Source organism: Amyelois transitella, chromosome 8, assembly GCF_032362555.1.
Source record: "Amyelois transitella isolate CPQ chromosome 8, ilAmyTran1.1, whole genome shotgun sequence".
Lineage (NCBI taxonomy): Eukaryota > Metazoa > Arthropoda > Insecta > Lepidoptera > Pyralidae > Amyelois > Amyelois transitella.
Window position 1 is genome coordinate 9,659,137 of NC_083511.1, and position 25,595 is coordinate 9,684,731.

The 25,595-nt window shown below is 35.7% G+C and overlaps 2 protein-coding genes across 2 annotated transcripts in view; both read left to right on the forward strand.

Moving 5' to 3' along the window:
- LOC106135332 (uncharacterized) overlaps positions 1-14,555 on the forward strand; it is a 37,488-nt gene extending 22,933 nt beyond the window's left edge. The window contains exons 4-9 of the mRNA XM_060945613.1: positions 2,709-2,917; positions 6,990-7,130; positions 10,038-10,240; positions 10,823-11,007; positions 12,714-12,837; positions 14,402-14,555. Of these exons, the coding sequence (XP_060801596.1) occupies positions 2,709-2,917; positions 6,990-7,130; positions 10,038-10,240; positions 10,823-11,007; positions 12,714-12,837; positions 14,402-14,512 (973 nt within the window). The 3' untranslated portion in view covers positions 14,513-14,555. The remainder of the gene's footprint in view (positions 1-2,708; positions 2,918-6,989; positions 7,131-10,037; positions 10,241-10,822; positions 11,008-12,713; positions 12,838-14,401) is intronic.
- LOC106137529 (uncharacterized) overlaps positions 1-25,595 on the forward strand; it is a 125,566-nt gene that overhangs the window by 48,946 nt on the left and 51,025 nt on the right. The window lies entirely within an intron of this gene.

Here is a 25,595-nt window from a genome sequence, read left to right on the forward strand (position 1 = left end):
ATTAAGAACTTCAAAGTTGAGTTATAAGAAAATTCTTGCCAGTCATTTTTAACGCGGAGTTATATAAAATAAACTTCTTTAATATCGAAATGATATTCCAGAAAGATGATTAAGGATTTCTATGGATTCCTATGGAAATCAACCCTATTGCTTTTTATTTGAATAATGATTCCACCTTGTGCAAATATATGATATTGTAACTTTTCTTTAAAACTCCACTTAACGGAATATCTATTAACCAGATGAAACCAGGAAATTAATTCAAAACCATAAGTGACCTCTGATTTTCTACAATTCTAAGTAATTAACTTTGCGGCGACATCACCAGCGTCACACGCCATCTGCCAATCACAGCGAAGAGTCTTAATGGCGACATCAAAGAGTTCAGGGATTGGAGCATACTCATATATACGTCTTCCGACTCAACATCGTCGGAGTCGCGATTCCTCAGGCATACCTAACCTGGCGGAAGATCTTTCCTTTATGACGGTCGAGCCTCATTTGATGAAGTCCATCGCAAATGCGCTCTTTGGTTCACTAACATTGAAGTTTTCAACTTTAGTAATCTGGTGCCTATATCCATTACGGGCTAGACAGGATCAAAATACTCAAGTTGTTAGCCTAGCGTGGGTATCTTACAAATTCTAATTAAATGTTCCTAATCATAACAAGCTGTTGTTTACCCTAATTTAGGAAAATCTACGCCTTCCCGGAAACTGACATCCTTTTGAAATATCATAATAGGAAAATTTCTGAATTCGCTTGATCTCATGGTAAATTAATTATTGTATATTTTTTTTAGGGAACTTGATTATGATTTTGATGGATGAATTTTGTACTAATTGATATACAATAACACTTATATGGAACTGATTTTCAAACAGAATTATAGAAATGTACAGTCAGCATGCCTCATGTTTCTATCAACTTCAAATATTTCTCTTGTCTTTAATTGTAATTATTTTTAAAATTTAATTGTCACCAATATTCGTCTCTCCTCTTATCTCTACTGAACGAGATTTCTATTGAAATAAGTAGCACCTTCGTACTACAATTACTGTATCAAATGCTTCTGTATATAATTTAATGTAATACATAAATAAATGAAAATCCCCCTACCCTAGATACTAATTATGCACAATGTGAATACAATAATTTTAATGTATACAGAGACCTAAAGAAAACAGCCTATAAATAGCGTCATACCTCAGAAACTTCTAAACATCATCACCTTTGAATTCCGATCACGCAGCACTTTTGCTAGGAAAATTTAATTATACGGATCGCGACCTCAACTTAGTTGTTTTAAGTTAGTTCTGTACTAATCTTTGGCTTGCTCGTGGCGTTGTGGTCCAAGGTAGGTACTCATAGATGTAGAAGTTTGGTGGTTTGGCTTAGAAGAATGGTGAAGCAAAGAAGATTTAAGAAGTGGTACATATAATAAAGTCCGCCTATTGTACTTTACAAATTGTAATTGTTACAATAAAGAATAAATAAATAATTCAAATAAATGTAATCATAAATTATTCTTAAAAAATAGTAACTGTCGCAGTTAGTTAAACTGTCGCCGACGAATTCATCTGCGTGGAATAGAGTTTTGATGTACTCAAATTAAATAAGATGAGTTCTTAATAGACCAGTTCTTAAGTTGAACCAAGCTAAAAACATATTAGGAAACAACTTTCAAAGCGGATTAATTAGTTTCTCATCCAAGACCCAGGTCAATTCGACCACTGGACCTCCGATGTCACATAGAAGCATCTTTGACCTAATACAAACTATTTCTTTTAAATTAATAAGCGTCTATGCCTTAGACCAAACCACAAAAGTTGTGTGCGTTTCCAACACTCTTTCCAGTAAGAGCAGCTCCCGGATCCATTTTGTTTCTTCCCCGTTTTATTGTGGTTCCGACCGTTTGACCACATTCCTGGCAAGATTGAAAAATACATGGAAGTAACAGTTTTAAGTTTCCTTTTTGCTTGCGGTTAATTTTTAAACTATTCTCTTCTTATTTCGCCCTCCTGACTTTAGTCCCGGTTGCATCCTCACCACTCTGGAGAGGCGCCCGGGATATGATTTAAACTATTTTGTATCTATCTAGATGTATTTTCTTGGATGAGCATTTTTAACCGACTTCGAAAACGAGAGTTTTTCAGTTTATCCTAATTTTGTTTTATCCTATCATATCAGAATACTAAAGGATGGCGTTTATATGAAGTTGTTATCAAATTTATGGACTAAATCCTTCCTTATATTCTTATAGCATTATTTCTAAACTGTCTCTTATGTAGATACAAACTTTTCACTTTTTCACTGTAAGACCGCAACTAGGCCTTACGGCTTAAAATACAATATCGCACCACCACATTGATTTTCTTCACAAACATGTCAATAAAATAAACTGATTAGTTCTCTTTCATAATTACGTGTGAAGTTTTATGCACAATTTACAGATTAACTGGAAAAGATCGCTTTTAGTGTTAAGGTCGCCATTTGCTGCTATGTTTTAATACATGATTGTGAATTTGCTGTAATTCATTGTGGTGCAATAAAGAGTTATTGTATTGTATAATTAATTTCCAGTTTCTGCTTAAAATGAGAATTGATGGTAACTTTAATGTTAGGCTTTACATTCCATGAACTAACTTTTGTAAAATTTTCACTAAAATTAAAATTACTGAATGATTAATCTTTTTTGTTTTTAATAGACAGGTGAACCTAAAAATCAGCTCTCAACTTGAGGGCTGTTTCAATTGGAGCATGGCGCCGTCTCAAAGTGAGCTGGTGGTCTTCGCCAGGGTCAGTGAACCTGCAGTAGACCTGGAGACTACTCCTCCAGATGGTCCATGGCTGGAGGCGACTGCTGCAGCAGTGCCCTGGAGTTTGGGCGTGGATATAGCCATTTGGAATGCTGTCGGTAAGTACTTCATATATTTTCGCTGATTTTTCTAGGTCTAGTCTAGGTCTTTTCTAGGTCTAGATAGAAAACATGCAGAAGATGTGGAGACTACTCCTCCTGGTGATACATGGAAGCGACAGCTGCGGCGTTCCCGGTAACGCTGTTGACAAATTTTCTTCTTCTTAGCATTTAGCAAAACCCGTATTCGACGATTCGACAACAATAAACAAATATTCTGCCAATTTAACAGTCGGTAAGTGTTTTATAACTGATCCCTCAGACTTTTCTGTAGTCTTTTGTGCTTTTGCGGCATATATACTGAATGTTAGGTTTAGCTTCTAATTCTACATACATACATACATACATAAAATCACGCCTCTTTCCCGGAGGGGTAGGCAGAGACTACCTCTTTCCACTTGCCACGATCTCTGCATACTTCTTTCGCTTCGTCCACATTCATAACTCTCTTCATACAAGCTCGGCGGTTTCGGGTACTTTTGACCTGACCCTTTACCAGGACGTCCTTAATTTGATCAAGATACGTTCGTCTAGGTCTTCCCACTCCGACCTTTCCCTCCACACTCTCCTTGTATATCTGCTTAGTCAACCTGCTTTCATTCATCCTCTCCACATGACCGAACCATCTTAACATACCCTTTTCTATTCCTGTAACTACATCTTCTTTCACATCACAACATTCCCTTATCACGCTGTTCCTTATCCTGTCACTCAATTTCACACCCATCATACTCCTTAACGCTCTCATTTCCACTGCATTTATTCTGCTTTCATGCTTCTTTTGCCATACCCAACTTTCACTCCCATACATTAATGTCGGGACCAACACGCCCCTGTGCACAGCCAGTCGAGCCTTTTTGGATAGTTTCTGACTGCTCATAAAGGCATGCAAAGCTCCATTCACCATGTTCCCCGCGTTCACTCTCCTTTCAATATCACTATCATACTTGCCATCTGATGTAAACTTTGATCCTAGATATACAAACTCTTTCACTTGCTCCACTTTTTCTCCTCCAATCAAAATATTACATGCTGTCATTTCTTTCTCCATTTCAAAAACCAGTGTTTTAGTTTTACTTACGTTCACTTTCATTCCTTTCTCTTTTAAAGCTTCATGCATACAGTTTACCATCTCCTGTAACTCCTCCGCTGATGACGCCAGTATAACCTGATCGTCGGCATAGAGCAGACATTTGACGAGTAACTCATTCATCCTTAATCCACTTTTAGACTCTTTCAAATCTGTCAAACAGCTATCCATAAATAGGTTGAACAGCCACGGTGACGCAACACATCCTTGCCTAACGCCTTTCTCAATCTTAAACCACTCAGTGTGCGCTCCGTTTATCCTGACACAAGCACTCGAATCCTCATATAAGGATTTCAGTGCTCGTATTAAGAGACTGCTCACCCCATGCATAGAAAGTGCTGACCACAATTCATTCCTCTCAACTCTGTCATAGGCCTTTTCCAGATCTACGAATGTGCAATAGACTTTTTGACTCTTGGCCAAAAACTTTTCGGCTATGCACCGCAAGGAAAAGACCTGATCAGTACATCCCATTCCCTTTCGAAATCCCGCTTGAGCATCCCATATTTTGTCATCAGTTTCATTCCTGACTCTATTAATCAATACCTTAGCATACAATTTGCCGACGAAGCTAAGCAGGCTTATACCACGATAATTTTTGCAGTCCAGCTGTGACCCTTTTCCTTTGTAAAGTGGCACGATTACACCAATCTTTTGGTACTCGGCCGCTTCTCCAACACAAATTGAAAAGGCAGTACAACTGACTAGCTACTACGCCTTTTCCTGCTTTAAGCATCTCGACCGACACTCTATCACACCCAGCAGCCTTTCCCGCTTTCATACTCTTAAGTGCTTCCACAATTTCGAACATTTCAATTTCGCCTTCCATCTCATTCTCTTTTTCTTCGCTATAGCAGAAATCTTTCTTATTTCCTTCCTTTTTTTCAAATAAACTTTCAAAATAGTCCTTCCATATCTTTAGTACACATTCTTCTCCTTTCACAACGCTACCATCCTGGCATCTGATCCTAGTCAGCTCTCTGGTTATAGTATTTCCTCGGGCTGACCTTACAGATTTCCAGAATACTTTCAGATTTGACTGAAAGTCTTCTGATAGCCTTTTATCAAAATCCTCTTTATACTCTTCTTTCTTTCTAATCACAGCTTTCTTAACCAAATCTTTCATTTTCTTATATTCCTTACGTGCTTCATTCACATCTTCATCTATAACCTCTTGCATTCTTAAGTTAGCTTTTGCTGCTAACAAATCCAGCCATGCTTTCTTCTTTAATCGCACAAGTTCTTGCACATCTTTACTCATCCACGCATTTTTGTGATTTTTTCCTTTCCTTCTTCTACTTACACCACACACTTCAACAGCTACTTTCACAATTCTTTCTTTAAGTTCCTTCCATCCATCTTCTAATTCTATTATAATGCTTAATTATTCTTCTCACTCCTGTCCTCTCTGCAGATGTACAGAGTGCACCTTTTGACCATGTTCTCGGATTAAATAAGTCAATATGTGTAAGAGAACCTGCAGAAGACCTGGTGACTACTTCTTCAGGTGGTCTACTACTACTTTAGTAAAGTTTTTAATAGCATTAATTTGGTCTCCTCCCTAAGGTATAGGAAGCTGGCGAAGACTTGGGAACTACTCCTCTAATATTCTTCTAATTTTAGTACTATGTTTCATCCGGTCATACCGGGTTATAGTGGAACTTCGGGCTCCTCACCAGAAAAGTGAGGATGTGACTGAGACTAAAGTTAGTAGGAAATATTATATGCTGACAGACGACCATATGACAAGGTGTGTCTCCAATATTTGGCCAAGTAATGAACATATAATTTACAGCTATTTCATTAACCTATTTTCTTTTCGCATTGCTTAAATTAATTGCAAAACAGAAGTGCAAAAGCACTCAAAGTATTTCGCAGAAATCCAGCACACATTGTTGACATGCATTTAAGGTGAATACCTATTACAAACTCCAAATTCTCCGGACAAAAGCTTTTCATTCCGTCAATGGAAAAAGCGAAGCCGACGAAATTTTTATATTAAAATTCATTGAAATGGACATGCAATCAGTGTGATGTAATCATTTTTGTTCACTAAAATGATTAAAGTTTTGATAGTGCACTCTTTTGATGGAGTAACTGGAATTAATGCAATCCGTTTTGCACATTGAACCGGACTTTTAATATTATGCAACTGTTATGTAAAAACTAGAGTAAACCCGCGTGAAAGCGATAGAACCTTTGTAATTTTGTTTCTTGTGTTTATCAGTCTCGATATTTTCTGTGTACATAAATTAGTAAATAAATAAATAAATAAATGATTTCTACCGTTCACGCGGGAATTCCTATCTCACACACACACATAAAGAAAATTACATGCAAAATTAAAAAAATCAATATATATCTTTCACTATTTCGCTTTATATTATGACTCGGAATGGGACAGCGAGCGTATAAAAGTTATTGATACAGATATTAGGATACACCTGCCAAGCCCTAATAGAAGTTAAAGTACTATACTTAATCAGAAAGTATATTGAGAAGTGCATGAAAAATTCGTTGCAAAGTTAAAGCAATTAATTGAAAATAAATAACTCAATCTACTTTCAAACATTGTACTAGTTTTTGTGAAATCAGTTTTGTGGGAATATTACACAGTTTTTAAACGAGTCTTAATTGCAATCGTTAATCCGTATCGGCGGTAACGAAGGCTTCGGGTACCCGCAATAAAAATAAGTATTTCGAGAATGTTTTACTTTTTCCCGTTCAAAGTTTATTCAGTAAAGGCACAATTTAGGTGTAGTTTGCAAACCAAGAATAATTTTGTGGTTTGGTGATGTGATTTTTTTGTCAGATTGGATATCATAACAAATTATGAAATCCCCTATTATGTCTCTCTGCATATACGCGCTAACCTCGAAAATTTGTGGACAGATTTTGTTTTTGTTTGAATTGTTGGAAGGAGGGTTTTCCAAAGAAGGTTTATATTTATTAATGCTTTTAACCCTTTTTTTTGTTCCACAGGTTGGGCGGGGTGGGGAGAGTGGGGGGCTTGTAGCCGGACGTGTGGAGGGGGTAAACAGACCAGGAGAAGATACTGCTCTAGAGCATCGTGCGAAGGGTATGGAGAACAAGCCAGGTCGTGTAACTCTTTCGACTGTGAAGGTAAGATGGAATTGAATAATAAATTGCGCCTGCGGCTTTGTTCGCAAATCAAAAATTGTTCAATATGAATGCATGAGATATAATTATTATTGCTTTACAGCGCGGGAATGCTGCCTGTGTGATGGGAACCCTATCAAGGGGTCCAAATATAAATACTTTTTTTTTTTTGAAGTTTAGGATTTATTAGAATCACATTTTGTCAACATAATATTATTAATTAATAAATGCACTAATTATTTTCAATTTTCCTTTTAATTTTTTTAAATTATTATTTCGTCACTTTATTCGAAGATATACATATGTGGATAAGGGAATATATGTACTTTACATATGTATATAAATCTAATTGGCAGTCCTTTATTGTTCGAGCATTTCGCACACTCTAGTTTTTTTTATGATAGTCATTTTTTCGTAAAAACATCTCTCCACAGCCTTGACGCCAGTCAGATTTTCACCTGTAGAAGATTTCCCCGAATCAATTCACAGCATGGAAATTGTGACTGTAAAGTGTGCTCGTTCGAGGCGACTGACATTAAAAAAAAATTAACTACTTTTCGAGTGTAGACACTTAGGCGAAAAGTAGGTTTTTCGCTGGTTTTTGACTTAAAATCACGTCTATATCCCTTGCGTGGTAGACAGAGCCAACAGTCGCGAAAAGACTAATAAGCCACGTTTAGCTGTTTGGCTTCATGATGGAATGGAGATTCAAATAGTGACAAGTTGCTAGCAAATCGCGTCAGCAAATCGCATAAGAGTAATCCCAAGTTAATAAGCGTCTCCCTTAACCGCCTTTTACGACATCCATTGGAAAGATATGGAGTGGTCCTATTCTAAAGTATCGGAAACCACAGGGCACCTTGACTTAAAATTTTTGTGGATTAAGGCAAGTTATTATAATACTCAGTTTATTTTTTCATTGATGTCGTAAAGGCAATAAGGGAATAAGCACATTCTTTAGCAAAATAAGTGCACATGTTCTTAAGTCTGAAAATTTTCTTGTGATTCCTTTTTTCAAACGAGAGTCCCTGACATCAATCATTTTTTTTACGGGACTCATTACACAGATTTGGTTAGCCTCGAAGTAAGTTCGAGACTTGTGTTACGAGATACCAACCCAACGATACTATATTGTATACATACATACATATGGTCACGTCTATATCCTCTGTGAGGTAGACAGAGCCAACAGTCTTTAAAAGACTGATGGGCCACGTTCAGCTATTTGGCTTAATGATAGAATTGAGATCCAAATAGTGACAGGTTGCTAGCCCATCGCCAAAAAAAGAATCCCAAGTTTGTAAGCCCATCCCTTAGTCGCCTTTTACGACATCCGTGGGAAATTGGTGGAGTGGTCCTATTATTTTTTGTATTGGTGCCGAGAACCACACGACACAGTATATTATAATAAATACTTATAAATGATCAATTAATTACACATCAATCAATTGTACGTTTTGTTTTCTTGTACATTTGTTCTAGCCATTAAATTTGGTAATTACGAGTATAATCAATAATGAAACTACTTCTAGCAGCTTAATGGTAAAAAATATTCATATTTATTTATTTACACTTTTTACATCGGTATACGATGTAATGAATTGAATAAAGAAGGATTTTTACACAAAAATTGTTGTGAAAACGTTTCGTACAAAGGTTTTTGACAAAGTCTCTTGAATTCGTATACCGTACAATTCCCTACAAGCCCAGATTCAGTAAACAAAAAAAAAAAGATGTGTGGGAAAAAATTCTACATATTGTTCGTTAAAAATCTACGGATTGTGTCTGTGTGAAACAAGGGTTTGGCTTTCCTTTTTTTTTCTTATTTATTTTATCAAACTGTTTTGGATTACATGTTACGAACTAGATTGCAATTTTCAAAAAATCACATACACTTTCAACCACAGACGCTCTCAAAGAGAATTGTTACACCGTATCTGTTTTTTTTTAATTTCTCTTTATATCAGTATGGATGTAGACTTTTACTTTACACTAGAGGCCGGCCACGACTTCGTCCGCATGGAAACTCTATCAATTCCTCGGGAACTACGGGATAAAAAGTAACCTATATGTTATTCTGGGTCTTCAGCTACCTACATACCAAATTTCATCGGAGTCGGTTCAGTAGTTTTTGCGTGAAAGAGTAATAAACATCAATACTGACATCCTGATATACTCACAAACTTTCGCATTTATAATATTAGTAGGGTTAAAATTTATCCCCTAACTTAGTGAGTTCATTACTTATCCACACGGACCTGCATTAACGGATGACTTTCTCTCAGTTTGTGTAATAGTTCCGGCGATACGTGAACTCTGAATATTTCATTAGCTTTTGTGCGCTTACTATAAGCACTTTGAGCGAAATTACTTTGGTTGTATCCATAAGTTTGGCACGTGTCCGAAAGGCAATATGTGAATATTTTGAGTTTTACAACTGATGTAAGTGAAATTGCATACATACAGATAGAAAAACGGATTTCCGCTCGTTATTATACTTACGTATCTGCTTTGTGTTTAAAATCCTATCCCTTAGTTGAATTTTACGACATCCTTGAGAAAGATATGGAGTGATTACTCTAAAGTGCCCGTAACCACTCTGCACATATTATAGTAACTGTATATATAGAAAGTAGTTGTATTCTTTTCATAATGGATGTCATAAAAGGCGATTAAGGGATAGCTTATAAACTTGGGATTCTTCTTTTAGGAGACGGGCTAGCAACCTCTCACTTTATATGAATCTCAATTCAATCATTAAGCCAAACAGCTGATTGTGGCCTATCAGTATTTTCAAGACTGTTGACTCTGTCTACCCCGTTAAGGGAAATAAACGTGATTGTATGTATGAATGTATCTATATAAGTAACGATTAAAAAATAACTGACATATCTTATCTTCTTCCAACAGGTACCGTAAACCCCTTAGCGCCAGGCGCTAGAAGGAACTTCCACCCATCCCAAGCCCGGTGGGGTCCAGTAGCAGACCGCCCCCACGCGTTCAGCTTGCGACCAAACTCTTACATCTGGATAGCTTCCTCAGAGCTGTTCGCAGCTGGAAAGACGTTCCCTAGAGAGTTCACGTTGTTCCTCTCACTGAGGTTAAGACCTGAGGTACGTTTTATTTAACAAGATATTTGTGTCACAATTGTCATCTTTATGTTCTTAGCAATAAGTTTGGTTTTTTCTTCCACGCTGTGACTCGACATAGACCTTTCTGATGAACTAATTAGTTTTAGTTACATAAATAGTTTAGATAACTAACTAGTTGTAGGAATATCTTTTCAGCTAAGGAAAGGCGGTCCGATTATGATCACGATTCAGGAGTAGTAGTAAGTCAGGTTATTAATTCATTATTAAGTGGATAAAGCAACGTCTATATACCTTGTGGGTAGACAGAACCAACAACACTGAAAGACGGCAGAGCTCGTTCAGCTGATACTGATAGAATTGAAATTCACTATTTGTGAGAGGTTGCTAGCCCATCGACCAAATGAAGAATCCCAAATTTATTACCCAATTCCTTAGCCTCCTTTTGTGACATCCATGGGAAAGAGATGATGCGATCCTATTCTTTTTTATATTGGTGCCAGGAATTACACGTAGCCGAAGAATTAAGCCGTTATCTTCTCTTTACAGAGTGGTCGTGGTCATCTATCCAAAACTTTTGAAGCCTAACCCAGTACATTATTCCAGAGTGGAGGCTACGGTCAAGGGACCTTATTCTCCCTGAGATCCCGAAGGCGGACGGGCTCATTCCTGTCCTTGGAGTTGGCTGGAAGAGGCGCAGCCAGGCTGGTGCATGCAGGAGCTGGCTCATCCAGGTCTATATACCTGGCTGTGCCGTTGTATGACTTCCGTTGGCATCATATTGCAATCAGGTAAGTTAGCGTTTTTATCCTCCTGGATTAGTCCTGGTTACATCCTCACTACTCTGGAGAGGAGCCCGGAGTAAGCTCTTTGACTATTCCCATGGAATGGGTGTATCAGGTATGTGAAAAGACTTCTGTCTTCTTTGCAACCTTTGCAAGGGAACCTAACTGTTGAGATACCCCTGACTAAGAGGCAGAGGTTCAAATCCTACCTTGGTCATGTACCGATGACACTTTTCTGATTTTTTTAGTTTGAGTGTTAACAAATGCTTTACGGTGAGGGAAAACATCGTGAAGAAATCTAAACATTCAGGCAAATAACGTATTTATCAAAGTAAACTCTTGTAGGTACATCGAAGATTAGGACAAATAATTTTTTTCGAAAATATCTAAATATACAAAATGTCACCTCATACGATAATTGTAATATATAATTATCTCGTTATAAATCTTGGATCACAAAATGACGGTATAATGAAATCTCCTTTTCTCATCATGAAACGGCCTCAGACTAATTAAATTTTGAGTTGAATGTAATTGAAAACTTGAAACAAAATTAAATGTGGACGGTTAATTAAGATCTCACGAGTTTTTTCGTAATTATCAGGATAATGGGTCAGATAAATTGCTCTGGCATAGACCAGATACATTTTTACTTGTAAATGGTTTTGATTATTGAGTGTTTTACTTTGTATTATGTTCATGTTTATGAAATTATTATATTTATGAAAAATTATAAAAAAATTAGAATCTCTCTCTCTCTCTATCGCCGTGCCAATTTTATTGTCATCAGATTGATAATAAAATTTGTATTACCAGCTATTTTGGTACACTTTAATCTTTTATTCAAAGACACTTTATGTGTTCCTTTTCTGTTATTCGGCAAACTTTAAAAAATTGTCCGTTTAGTAAAAGGAACAAAAATAATCAAGTGATTTCAGTCAATTTGCATTCACATCAAGAAGATAACAGTTTGCTTAGCTGACATACTCATTATGATCATCAATAAAAATAATGAATTTTTCTGCCTAAATAATGTCCCTACTCACATAAACTTATTCCCTCACAAGTCCGGATTTCTATGGGATTTCCCTAATTGCCCATTTTCCATGGGAAATTTTACTTAAGAGTTTAAATTAACATATTTCTAAAACCGAACCTACGAACGGAAACCCAACCTTAATAAATTCATTGTAAATCCGCTATCAACCATGAGCGATGACCTCCGACTCCCACGGGAGCCATAACCCTTGATACGGGTTCGGACTCCGAAGCAAAACCAATATGATTACGGAAATACCAAGTTCTAATAAATTACCGGTAAATATAGAGGTGATAAATGTGTATTTACCTTGTACCTGCCCTTTGCTCAGTCAGTGATTTTGACACTTAATCTATGAAGAGGTACGTGTGGTTTCCGCCACTTTAGTATAGAACCACTCCATATCTATTCCATGGATGTCGTTAAAGCCGATTATTTACCATATTTTTATAGTTTATTACCGATTTCTAAGGCTAATTTCAGAGTAACCTGTTTGGTAAAGTTGACGTATTCTCGCCTCTGAATCAACAGGTCCCGGGTTCGATTAATGGTCAGTCACGATGAAAAAAGAAAATTTTCTGATCGCCTTGGGTCTTAGCTGTTTATCTATAGTCAAGCGTCATAGCGAGTTATAACTCTATCACTAAACATTTAACGTTTTTTTTCTTGACAGTGTCCACGATGATAACACAGTACGAGCATTTGTCGACTGCAGATGGCTCAGAACTGATGTACTGGAGAAAGATGCATTGGACACGCCCAGAGACGCCGACCTCATTATAGGATACCTATTTTCTGTAAGTATAATTCTTCTATGTGAGTTTGGTCATGAAATACATAGTATTATCTATGCCAGAAACGTGTGCTTGCTAAATTTCAATTACTTATTTGTCTCTGCCAATATGTTAAGAGGAATTATACATACACAAAATCACGCCTCTCTTCTGGAGGGGTAGGCAGAGACTTCATCTTTCCACTTGCCACGATCCTTGCATAGGTTCTTTCGTTCCATAAGTGATATATAAGAAAACATATTTCCTCTATATTGCTCTTTGCATTATTATCCTCAGTATTTGTGTAGGTAAAACAGATATACAAAAGGTACTTATACGTAACTAGCTTTTGTTTTTAACGGATTTTATCTTGGACTGTGCGTAATGTGTAGATATGAAGTTTCCAATACCATTCTTAATAGTGAATTAAGGACACAGAAATGTGGAATTTTCTCACCCAGATAATATTATCCAGGTTACTAAAGTGAAATTATTTAATGAAAAGAAGCGTGCGTCTAGTTTTAAGTACCCTCTGTACTTTACTCATATAAATTAATGATCGCCAGAGAGAGCATGAATAATGAATGATTTTCATTTATTTCCTTGAATTTTTAAAGCAAGTGTCAGTGTTCAAATCACTAGTAACTGTAAGTAAATTAATAAAATCTGAACGGATTTGTCTAAAAAGGATTTTTTTAAATTTCCACATGAGTGGAACTAAGCCAATCTAGTAATTCCATAGCTAAAGAAGTCAAAGGTCGCGTCAAAAGACGCGTTCGCAGTTTATTAACTCCTAAATCATTCTTTTCAAAAAGCGAAACGGAACGCACTGTTTCGACTTTCTATTTATCGAAGTCGACGATGCAGAAATGTTTTCACTGAAGCATCCGCCGACTACGTTTGACACTTGGCGTTCAATGCGTCTGTCCGAGTTTACTGACTGTGTTTCCGCAAAATTCCTATCCATAACTTGATTCTCTTTGCAAACATGTTTGGAAGTGCCAACATTTTAAGTTCATTTCTTATATGAGCTGACGGATTTAGACGTTGAGTTATTAATGGAGTTGAATCCATTATAATCAGTAGAATATAGTGAAGAACAGAAATAAATTAGTGATTTATTTGATTTTGTTAGAATAATGATGGCATTTTATTAGCGTATAAAATAAATGGACTGGCTTGAGTTTACGGCGATATAAAGGATTCTCTGTAAAGGATCTTTATTCATAAATATAAATTAAAAGTAATTAAATCTATATGTTAATGTACATTATTAAAAAAAGTACTGTTACTGTTTTAAATCTTTCTCTAACCCTTTTTAGAACCAAAACTGAACAAATCTAATACTAAAACCCGTAAAAATATTATAAAATCTCTCCTTAACCCTTTTTAGAACCAAAACCCAACAAAACTAATAATAAAACCGGTCAAAATATTATAAACTCATAATAAATATAACGATGGAAACCATATCGCACAAAACTGCTATGATTAACAGCAGCAAATAATACACTTGATTGGCACATCGGATTACCTTAATCCTGAAATATGTAGTCCAGATTATTTTTACTCCGATTTTTTCTAACAGGGCGACTTGGAACAGCTGGTTTTGGTGCCAAAGGCCGGACAAGCACACAAGCAGTGCGCGAGCCAAGTCACTGGTGTATCCGCGCCGTACGTCACTTTGCACAATTCGTAACTGTAAAACAATGTACACGGTAAGAGGTTGAAATCTTGTGTAAAAAAAAATTGTCTAGACTTTCTTTTTAATTATTTGTTTTGGCCTCATGTGAAAGAAATGTTGATATGGTAAATTAGCAAATTGTCATAATATTTTGTTTTTGTATCTTTGTTTTTGATAGGTATTATATATATTGTGTAATTTAATTTTATTATGATATTTGTTTGTCATTTACAATTTATACTTCATGAGAACTAAGTATTTCTAATAGGACCACTGAAATGTTTAAAGAACTACAGATGAATATGCGGTGTTTGTGTGACTTCAGGACTACCTGTTAAGTGCTTCGAAAATAACAGAAAACTCTACTTATATGGAGTTAGATACAAAGCACTTGGCTCTAAGTTCATGAATGTGGAAAAAAGTAAATATTTGTACTGATAATATATTTGAAGTGTACTTGTATATTAAATGTTTCCTTTGGTATAGTCGTCAACATGATTATTACAAAATAGCCGTTAGATGACTGTATTACAAATATAAGTACTTCATTTCCATATTTTGTATATAAAATCTCGCAAAACATGTGTTACGCACGCATGTTTAAAAATCAAGCGAAAATTAATTTCCTAATTTTTCATTATGTTTTTAATGCGTTCGCTATCAATTTTTAAACGATTTCACTTTTTGAATTCACTCCGATTTTTATAAAAAAGACTAAAAGATTCATTCTTAGACATTAAATATTTCGCCCATAGCATTGTTTATCAATTTTTTTTAAATATATGTAGATTAATCTTCACATACAATGCGCATGTTTTGCGAGAACTATAAACTGGTGAAATAAACAATAATTTAAGTACGAACGTAAAAATTAGTATTGGAAATATAGTTTTTCTTACAATGTAGCTGGCCTAATGTAAATAAAATGGTAATATAGTTCGAAAATGATACATAATTTCTTCACATTATTTTGATTAGATCAATGTAAAATATGCGCCAAGTTCTCACTCATGATTCTTGATGGAAATCTTCTTTGATAGAATAATTATTGATTGTATATTTTATTTACAATATTACTGACAAATTATCTCCGTTCAACGTCTTCGTAATGTATTTATATTAATTATTGTATCTAATCACGTTTAAAATATCGTTTTGTATGTTTTTTTTCAATTAAGTATTCTGAATATTATGTGTGAAGGTCTTTATGATGTTAAATACTAAAACTGTTGTTTATATTTCCCTTGTAAGTAAATAAAGCAGATTAAATATAACATGTTGGTTTTAATAGTTTTTTGCTAACTTCTTTGAGAACAAGTATTCTTCTAATCTTTATAATAAATTTCCTATTTTATTTGCACAATAAAATTTTCATTTCTTAACAAAATTTATTTAAGTAATACAAATATGAAAATCTTAAAGTTTTGCTTCTAAGCTACGCTTAATGGTTTAAAAGATTTATTTCCACTTATCTTTGAATACATTTATAACAATCAAATCGAGAGACAATTCTACTAATTCGTCATGGTTAAAATGAAATTTCGAGATATACATTCAAAAACTTTAATTCTCGACAAAATTAATTCACTTCAATTCAAATTTCTACGAAGTAATTTCTGTGAAATAAACTTCAAGTTATGTTTCATGTTTTCCTATAAAACACAAGCGATTTAAACTTTTGTTTTGTCCAAATGAATGGGATAAATTTTAAGTACATTCTGAGCCAAATTGAACCAGCAAGGAGTTGTTTGCGACCTGGTCACTTTTTACTGTCCCTATCTGTATATGAAGCATAAATTGATCATATCCAAAAAAATTGTGTAATCGGCAAACAAATTATTCCCCACTTTATACACCCTCAGGCATTCGAGACCTACATAGATGTAATCACGTCTATTTTCCCGGATTTCGGGACAAAAAGTAGATATTGCTTAACAGTCTTTTTTGACAAACTTTCGGTACATACAGTTGTAAGCTTTCATACGTCATGACATTCAGTTATTTATTAATATTTAGTGTTAATCAATATCGAACGAACTATTGTTCATTCTACTCAATCACTTCATTCTTTACCTTCATCGCTCTTTGTCTTATCGAATGACGTGTCGCAGTCCGGCACGACAGTCTTGTTTCAGACGTAACACGGAGCGAACGTGGACGCTAATTTATGATTGTGAATACTTAAAGTTATTCCTGAATAATAATTTTGTATTGATCAAATGTTAGATCATTTTAAAAGTGATAAATAGTTCCAATCTGGCATTTGATAAAAGTTTTCATTTAATTATAAGAATCGTATTTTTATTTTCTCATATACTGACACTGAAATCAGTCTTGCCAATGTAGTGTGGCATTGAAGGGGTTAAGGCAACCAGACAGGTAGTAGCTGCGACAAGGCACGTGTCTCCATTTACCGCTCACATATTTAAGGGCAACCGAAGAACAAGAGAAAGAGGAAGATTCACATAAGACATACTATGTATACACCCTAATGTTGACTGGAAGAGATTGCTTTAGCGATAAGTCCGCCTTTGAAACTCATAACCTGTTTTTTTTCCTGTAGGTGCAATTGTGGCGAAATCTATACGCCACAAGTCACAAAATTAAAAAATAAAATCACGCGATGCTATCAGTCATAAACAGCGAAAAACCTAAATCGCGCAAACAAATATTTCACGGATTGGAGCTATATATACAACCTCCGACACAACACCGTTGGAGTTGCGGTTGCCCAGGCATAACACCTAGCCTGGCGGAAGATCTTCCCTTTGGTGGCGCTCAAGCCGAATCATCGCTCCCGCTACACAATAAAGTGATTAAATCTATCAGTCCTACTGCATTCGTGAATCAACCCTAGGAAGGTTGCGACTGGGTTCAAAGCCAGGATGATTACCAAAAATTAACAAAACTATCAAGTTCACGTTGATTCTCACTATATATTACACGAAATAGCTACATATTTATCAAGACAGCGAATATTGCGTGAATTATTAACTTCTAAAGTGCACTAAAATGGCCTTAACTCAATTATAGTGTACACAGATAACTAGTCCCCGAGGGAACAGGGCCATTAGAGTAAGTCAAGCTGAGGCGTGAGACTAATATATAATTGCCGGATTGACTTATCGTAATGGACCAAAATAGGAACTAGTTTCTATAGAGAGTGTCTGGTAAATTACTTTTCATATTTGAGGACATAGTAAATCATGAACACGCTCAACTTTGTTAAAAATAAAACCAAAAATATACTCAGTAGTTGATAAGAAAAGGTTAATCGAAATAGTGCACATAGTCTCAGATTGTTTGGATACCATTGTGCGCTCGCTACGCGTTTCCATTAAGAATTTTTTTTTGTTCTAATGTTTGAAACGACAATTCGACCTGGTGATCAAATATCCAAAAGAATTTCAAACAAGCCCAGTTGCCAGAATCGACAACCCAAGACCAAACGTCTTGGCGCAGAAAAGTAAGGAGACCCGATCCCACATAACCATGAACAGGGACGGAAGAAGAAGAAGATTTGAAACGACAATTAGATACCGTGTGGTTCCCGGCACCAATACAAAAAAGAATAGAACCACTCCATCTCTTTCCCATGGATGTCGTAAAAGGCGACTAAGGGATAGGCTTACAAACTTGGGATTCTTTTTTTGGCGTTGGGCTAGCAACCTATCACTATTTAAATCTCAATTCTATCATTAAGCCAAATAGCTGAACGTGGCCATTCAGTCTTTTCAAGACTGTTGGCTCTGTTTAGGCCATAAGGGATATAGACGTGACCATATGTATGTAAGTATGTATTAGATACTGAGTGCCTATTTAAATATGCGATGCGATTTAATAGACAGCCTGTATATGAGAGCACGTATACGAGTATATTACCTGCATAACATGCGTATATACATATAATCACTTCTATATCCCTTGCGGGGTAGTCAACAATATTTAACAAACAGTCTTTAAAATACTGATAGGCCACGTTCAGCTATTTGGCTTAATGATAGAATTGAGATTCAAATAGTGACAGGTTTGAATCAAGATTTATCCCTTGCAGAACAGATAGGTACAATAGTGAGGATACTAACTTGACTAAGCGTAGCTTAGTGATGGAATTGAAATTCAGTGATAGTGACAGCTTAGCTCATCGTCTCATAAAAGAGTCGTATAAGGATTTAGTTTTGACTGGATTTCAAAGGACACAGAAAGTCAATAATGGGATAAATATATTATATATTTTGTCTTCTTCTCTTTATCTTATGGGAGTCTTCAGGTGCGCTGTTAGAGAAAATAAACGCGAGGGACTGAGGAGGGAGGGGGGAGGGGGGGGGAGGGAGAGTTCTCTTGTCATAATGCAGCTCGTATAACCAAAAGGCTGGGTAAAGCAATAAGGTGATGGTGTGGTGAGATTGGAACTTTTACCTTTTACATAGAAATATTAATAGTTGTTTTTACGATCTCCACAAAAAGAGAAGTACCCGACAACTCCGAATAACAAAAAAAAACAAAACCGATACTCAAGATTCAAACCAGCTTTTAAGATTAATAACATTTACAAGATTTAATATGTAAATGTGGTAATTTTTTAACAAGAATTCCATTTAAAACATTTTTCCCTGAATTAACTGATCGATATGTAAAACGCAAACCCAAATTGAGTTTTGTAATTATACGAAATTTTGTCATATTTGAACTCGCTAATTTAATAACGTAAAAGCATGTTTCGCAAATTCAATCATCCGTTCCTTTGTGATATACGGCGTACAAACTTGGTATGTCTACCCTTATTACCTTATTACAAAGTTACGAGTAAATCCTTTATGAGGTTCGAACATTTTTTGTTTTATTTGAGCTGGAAATTTTATTACCGGTGCTTTTCGCGGTATGGAAACTAAAAAAAATACAAATTGGAAACTTCGGGTAACTAAAGCGAACGCCCTGGTGAAAGGCTAGATCAAGAGTACTGACAATCTCCCATGAACAGAGTTATGAGTGTAGATGAAACGAAAGAAGTATGCAGAGATCGTGGAAAGTGGAAATTATGGAGTCTCTGCCAACCCCTCCGGGAAAGAGACGGGATTATGTTTATGTGTGTACTTGTCATGGTGTAAACATGGTGATGTGCCAACTTGACGTCGATGCTTATAAGATCGCAATCTCAGAGGGAATTCCAATTACGGATATGTGCGTGATGTGAATAAGCCTTGCCTTGTAGGTCGGATCCGCTTTTGATAAAAGAGTAGAGAAGATATGGCCAAACATACGCTCACTGAGTTTAGATGATCAGAAACCAGTTCTTCTATGAAAGTTGTCACAGGGAATTGTATTGACTTTGTTAAAGAATAGTTGTTTTAAGACAGATCTCATGAACTTATTTGTATATCAGATTAGTAAAGTATTTAGATGATTGGTTATCCAAATTACATACACAGATGAATCATACTTACACTGTTACATACTATTTTACATATTACTTTTTACGGGGTTAATAGATTTAAATAGTCACAATGCAAAAAAAAACACGTTAAGCTAAATTATGAAATCTAGAGAAAGGAAGAAAATTTAAAAGATATTAAAACTAGATACAAAAGATTTTAACATATTAAAAATAGGAACAAGCTTAATATGTACAAATGTTTGTTTTACTATTAATGATCTAATTCGTAGTTCATAATTTTAAAGAAGAGCCTTTTTTTAATATGATTTATTGATATATTTTTTAAATACACGCAGAAATAGCTCATACAGTACAGCGATTTTAATAACATTTCAAATACTTATCTCTTTTTTCTCTGATCTAAGGCACCGTAGAGAGGGGTATTAAGACACTCCATTTCCCGTATCTCTTTGTACAATGGAAGACTCATCTGCTCGATATTCGTGCTGTCGAGGGCCCTCGACGTGCGAAGGCACCCTTATTTCCACCTGAGAATCGTAAAGCTGTATACATATGAACAAAACATATTTAATGATATGATAACTCTTTTCGGAAGGGTATAAGTCCACAGTCATAAGATTTTCATGCAAACTTGTCGATAAGGTCAAGAAAGATTAACTTATGCCGTGTGGTTCCTGGCACCAATAAAAAAAAGAATAGGTCCACTCCATCACGTTCACCACCATGGATGTCGTAAAAGGCGACTAAGGAATAGACTTAAAAAGTTGGGATTCTTCTTTTAGACGATGTGCTAGCATTCTGTCACTATTTGAATCTCAATTCTATCATCAAGCCAAAATTGAACGTGGCCAATCAGTATTATCAAGACTGTTGGCTCTGTCTACCCCGCAAGGGATATAGACGTGACTATATATGTATGTATGTATGTAACATTAACTTATGTATTTCCAATACAAAGATCATCGCGTCAGTGAACCGAATCGGAACAAAAACCGTGATCTTTATTAAAGTTACGTACATTGGTTTAATGGCGAACCAATGCTCTTACGGTGAGGAAAAACATCGCGAGGAATCCTGAATATTCAAACAACTGGTTTGCTTACGTAAACCAGGATCGTGGTCATAGGTGTACTCTGGAATGCTCACAAGAGAGAAAATAGGCAATCACGACTACGCAAGGAGGATTATCACGATATTCCTCTGCGCAAAACACTGAACTACAGCTGGAGTGAGCCAGGCATAACTCCTTTACTCTGCGGGGTGAAGTCTACTAAATCTCAGCTGGCGTATTTATTACACGAACGTGCTGAAATATTACAGATTTTTTTGTTTCACGAAAGAATTAAAAAGGAAGGCAGCGTTCTGCGGACAATCACAAAAAGGAAATTGCTTTTGCTACACTACTGCACGTAACTGCTTGGAGTTATAAACAATGAATTATTTGCTATCCGATAGAAAAATGTTCATAAAATAAAATGTACATACATACAATTTTATTAATTTGTTTAACTTGTAATGTTGCTACTGACTAATATATGTATGAGCATAATCTATATATTTTTTTTTTAGGTATGGCAAACATTACTGGTAACCTATTGAAATTCATAACATAGTTAAACGATATTTTTTTGAAATAAAAGGCTTTTTTTTTGTAATACTGATGTGTTTATGTTGTTCATATCTTCCAACATGGTAGGTAATCTGGCTTATCGATAAAGTGGTGAACCTCTATTCCACAAGGTCCAGGTTTGATCCCCTGCCGAGTCAAGGTCAGATTGACCCAGTCTACATAAAAAAATTAAAATACAAGGAGCAATTGGAAAAAAAACTAACATACTGCGCGGATCCCACTTAAATACTGGGAAAAAGTAACGACAAAGAAGAATAAATAAGAACGCAAGATAATTAAACCAATTGTTACTGAGTCAGTTCCAAAAGCTTAACCCGCATGCACTCTCAAAGAGATCTGAATCTCGTATGATTGACATATTTACAGATAATATCCACTGCCGAGCAATTCTGTTATTATATTGTGTTCGGGCAGAATTATCAAATCAGTTCTTGCGTTTGTAACATTACCAGGGTGAAATTAACAATTTGACTTAATGAAATGACATAAAATAAACTATAAATGGAATTAAATGAGTTATAATAAATGTAATTAGATTCAACTAATATAATAACGAGGAAGGCTTTAGACTATACATATATCATCACGCTGCAACTATAAGGAGCAAAGAAGTAATGGAAAATGTGAAAAAAAAAACGGGAAAATTATATATCCTTGAGGGCTTCAATGATGCCCAAAATAACTATTCCACGCGGACGAAGTTGCGGGCACAGCTAGTATAATAATAAAGATGATATACCTATAAAATAATATGCTTACAGATAGGTCAAACCAATGATGGAATTCAAATTAAAATACCATGTCATATTATATTGGTACCATAATATTTTTTAATAAATATAAGGGACTAATTACTCAGATTGAGTTAACATCTAAGTAAGTTCGAGAATGGTATCACGAGGTACTAACTCAATGATCGCATACCAATATAATATAATGGTCCATGCCAATTCGAGAAAGTTCATTTCACATCATGCCCTGGCCGGGAATAGAACCCGAGTAGGGCAGGCAGAGACTACATATTTCCATTTGCCACGATCTCTGCATACTTTATTCGCTTCATCCACATTCATTATTTCCTTCAAGCATTCGGCGGTTTCGGGTACTCTTGACCTAACCTTTTGCCAGGACGTATTCATTTGGTAAAAATTGACTCCTTTTTTGTTGGCTCTGTTTAGCCCACAAGGGATAGAGACGTGATGATATGTATGTATGTTGACTCAAAAAAATTCAACTCACACGAAAATAATGAAATTGTTCAAAGGAAAAAAAAAACATTGAATAAACTTTATACACCTGTAATTTGTACATCAAAAACAGTAACGCAGTTACAATGTAAAACTTTGTGAACCAACCGTCTAGTTTTTGTGGTTCTTTCTTATAGTTTTGTTCGGCTTTACATCTTTTGTTTGCGCTGGTTTTTCGTACTAAAAAGTTTTTTTTTCAGTTTCGCTACCGAGTTCAAAGTTTCTTTAGCGGCTTGCGTTTTTGAAAGCACTTTGAACAATTGAAGGCTTTAGTAAATAATTTTTAATTAGTTCAGCCTTTGTTAATTAATAAAATGGTTTGTTGAAAATATTGTTGCTTACATATAAAGAAGTATGCAGTGACCTACTTCCCAGGCTATTTGATCAAACTTTTTGTAATGTAAGCAAGAGAAATCTATTAGAAATAAATCAATTGGAAATCAGTAGTCTCTGCCTACCCCATATGGAACATTCATGATTAACATTTTTAACAACTTTGTTCACATTTTCCTGTCGTGGGCCTACTGGACGAAATTTCTGTAAAAATAAGTATTGCCCTTGTACTAAACTTCTTCTTTTATAGGCAGCGGGAGCGATGTTTCGGCTCGACCACCACCAAAGGGAAGATCTTCAGCCAGGTAAGCAGATTCGCGGTTCCAACGATATTGTGTCGTACTTTGTATTTCTGCTTCAATCCGTGAAATCTTTGTTTGCGCGATTTAGATTTTTCGGTGCTATTGGCTGAGCGCGTCAATTTTTTAGCTATAATTGACAGTTGGTGTGTGAGTGTAGTGATGTCGCCGTATACATAAATGTATAAATAAATAAAATAAAATGTATATTCGCCAATTTCTCGTTATTATAGTCGAGTAATTGTATTCTGACGCATACTAAATGATTTCAGGACTTTTGATCAAGAATTCCCAGTGCATTATTAATGAAGTTCCATTTTCAACATATTTGCAAATATTGGTTTTGGTCGGAAATCGAGCTTGACACAATGTGAAGTATCCCTTCTGAATATAGATGAATAATATCTTTTATTTATTTGAACTTTATTACACCTGAAATTATACAATAGGTGGACTTAATGCCATAAAGCATTCTCTATTAGTCGAACCTTTAGACCAATATTTTTATGGCAATATCTAAAAGTTACACATGAAATTATATATTATACGTCATAGTGCCGTGTAGTTCCCGGTTCCAACAGAAAAAAGAATAGGACCACTCCATCTCTTTCCCATGGATGTAGTAAAAGGCGACTAAGGGATCGGCTTACAAATTTGGGGTTCTTCTTTTAGGCAAGCAACCTGCCACTACTTACTTGAATTTCAATTTTTCAATAAGCCAAACAGCTAAATGTCGCCTGTCAGTCTTTTTTTGACTGTTGGCTCTGTCTACCCCGAAAGAAATATAGACGTGATTCATGTATGTGTGAAATTAAAAGAAAAGGGAAAAATATAGAATATCTTTCGTTTGTTTGTTATATCTTTATTCTACATATTTATGTACTTTTGTTTTTATATTTTAGCTTTTCTACTTAATTGTATCAACACTAATTTCCACAGAAAGTTTTTTACTTTTTTGGGTCGCCTTACTTTTATTTCTGCATGTTCTATGTACTTTGCTTTTCTTCACAATTTCACCTCAATAATATGTAGGAATGGTTAAGTCAAATAAAAAACACTTTGAACAGGATAAAACACTACCTTTTTTACAATCAGATAGCAACAAGAAACTAACACACCTAATAAACAAACTTAAACTCCGCTCCCACCAAAGTGACAAACTTGAGCTATGTTCCCAATAAGCTTGTGCCAATTTCAACGGAATAGTATGTCTGCAAAATTCTGGAAATGCGCCAATGGTATGTGCGCCAAATAATGTTGCAAGTATGAAAAATCGACACCACTCTTGTGGCTTTGAAATGATTTATTGGTCGACATTTGAATTCGTTTAAAGTTTCGGTTGCTTCGGCTTTCTTCGGCTTGGCTTCAAAGTATCGCGGTGTTTTTAGTGACTCTTTTTTGCGAGGGAACGAATGTGAAATGAATTTGGGATATGGCAAAATCTATACGCCACAAGTCACAAAAATAAAAAATAGAATCATCGCTCCCGCTAAAGGGAACTAATCGCAATCCTACTAATATTATAAATGCGAAAGTTTGTGAGCATGTCAGGATGTCAGTATGGATGTTTGTTACTCTTTCACGCAAAAACTACTGAACTGATTACGATGAAATTTGGTATGTAGGTAGCTGAAGACCCAGAATAACATATAGGCTTTTTATCTCGGAGTTCCCGCGGGATTGATTCCACTCGGACGAAGTCGCGGGCGGCCTCTATTATATAATAAACTTGTGATCTCACGTGGCGTCGGGAAGTGACGAGCTCACACCGTCCGTGGGTAAGACATATCCGCTCTACGGATATATACAACCAACGTAGTCAGTCAAAACTGGATCACGTGGTGTGGCATGGTCTAATCCCCTATCCCTTACACAGCTCCCAAAAAAGCTCTAAGTCCCTGGCGGCTTCAGATGTGAAACTGGCGTTGATGGACGATGGACAAGAACAAATTACGAGGACTCATAAAAGGATAACCTAGAGAATTTAATAAAAATTTAACTATATGATAACATAGTATAATATAGGGTTGAAAGCGCCGGCGCAGAAAGGCACAGGTTCGAATCCCACCCGGCCATGAATCAAAGATTGTTTTCGAAGTTATGTACATAAGTTCATTAGTTTTAAATAATAGCCGATGCTCTTACGGCAAGGAAAAAACATTGTGAGGAAACCTGCACATTCAGGCAACTGGAG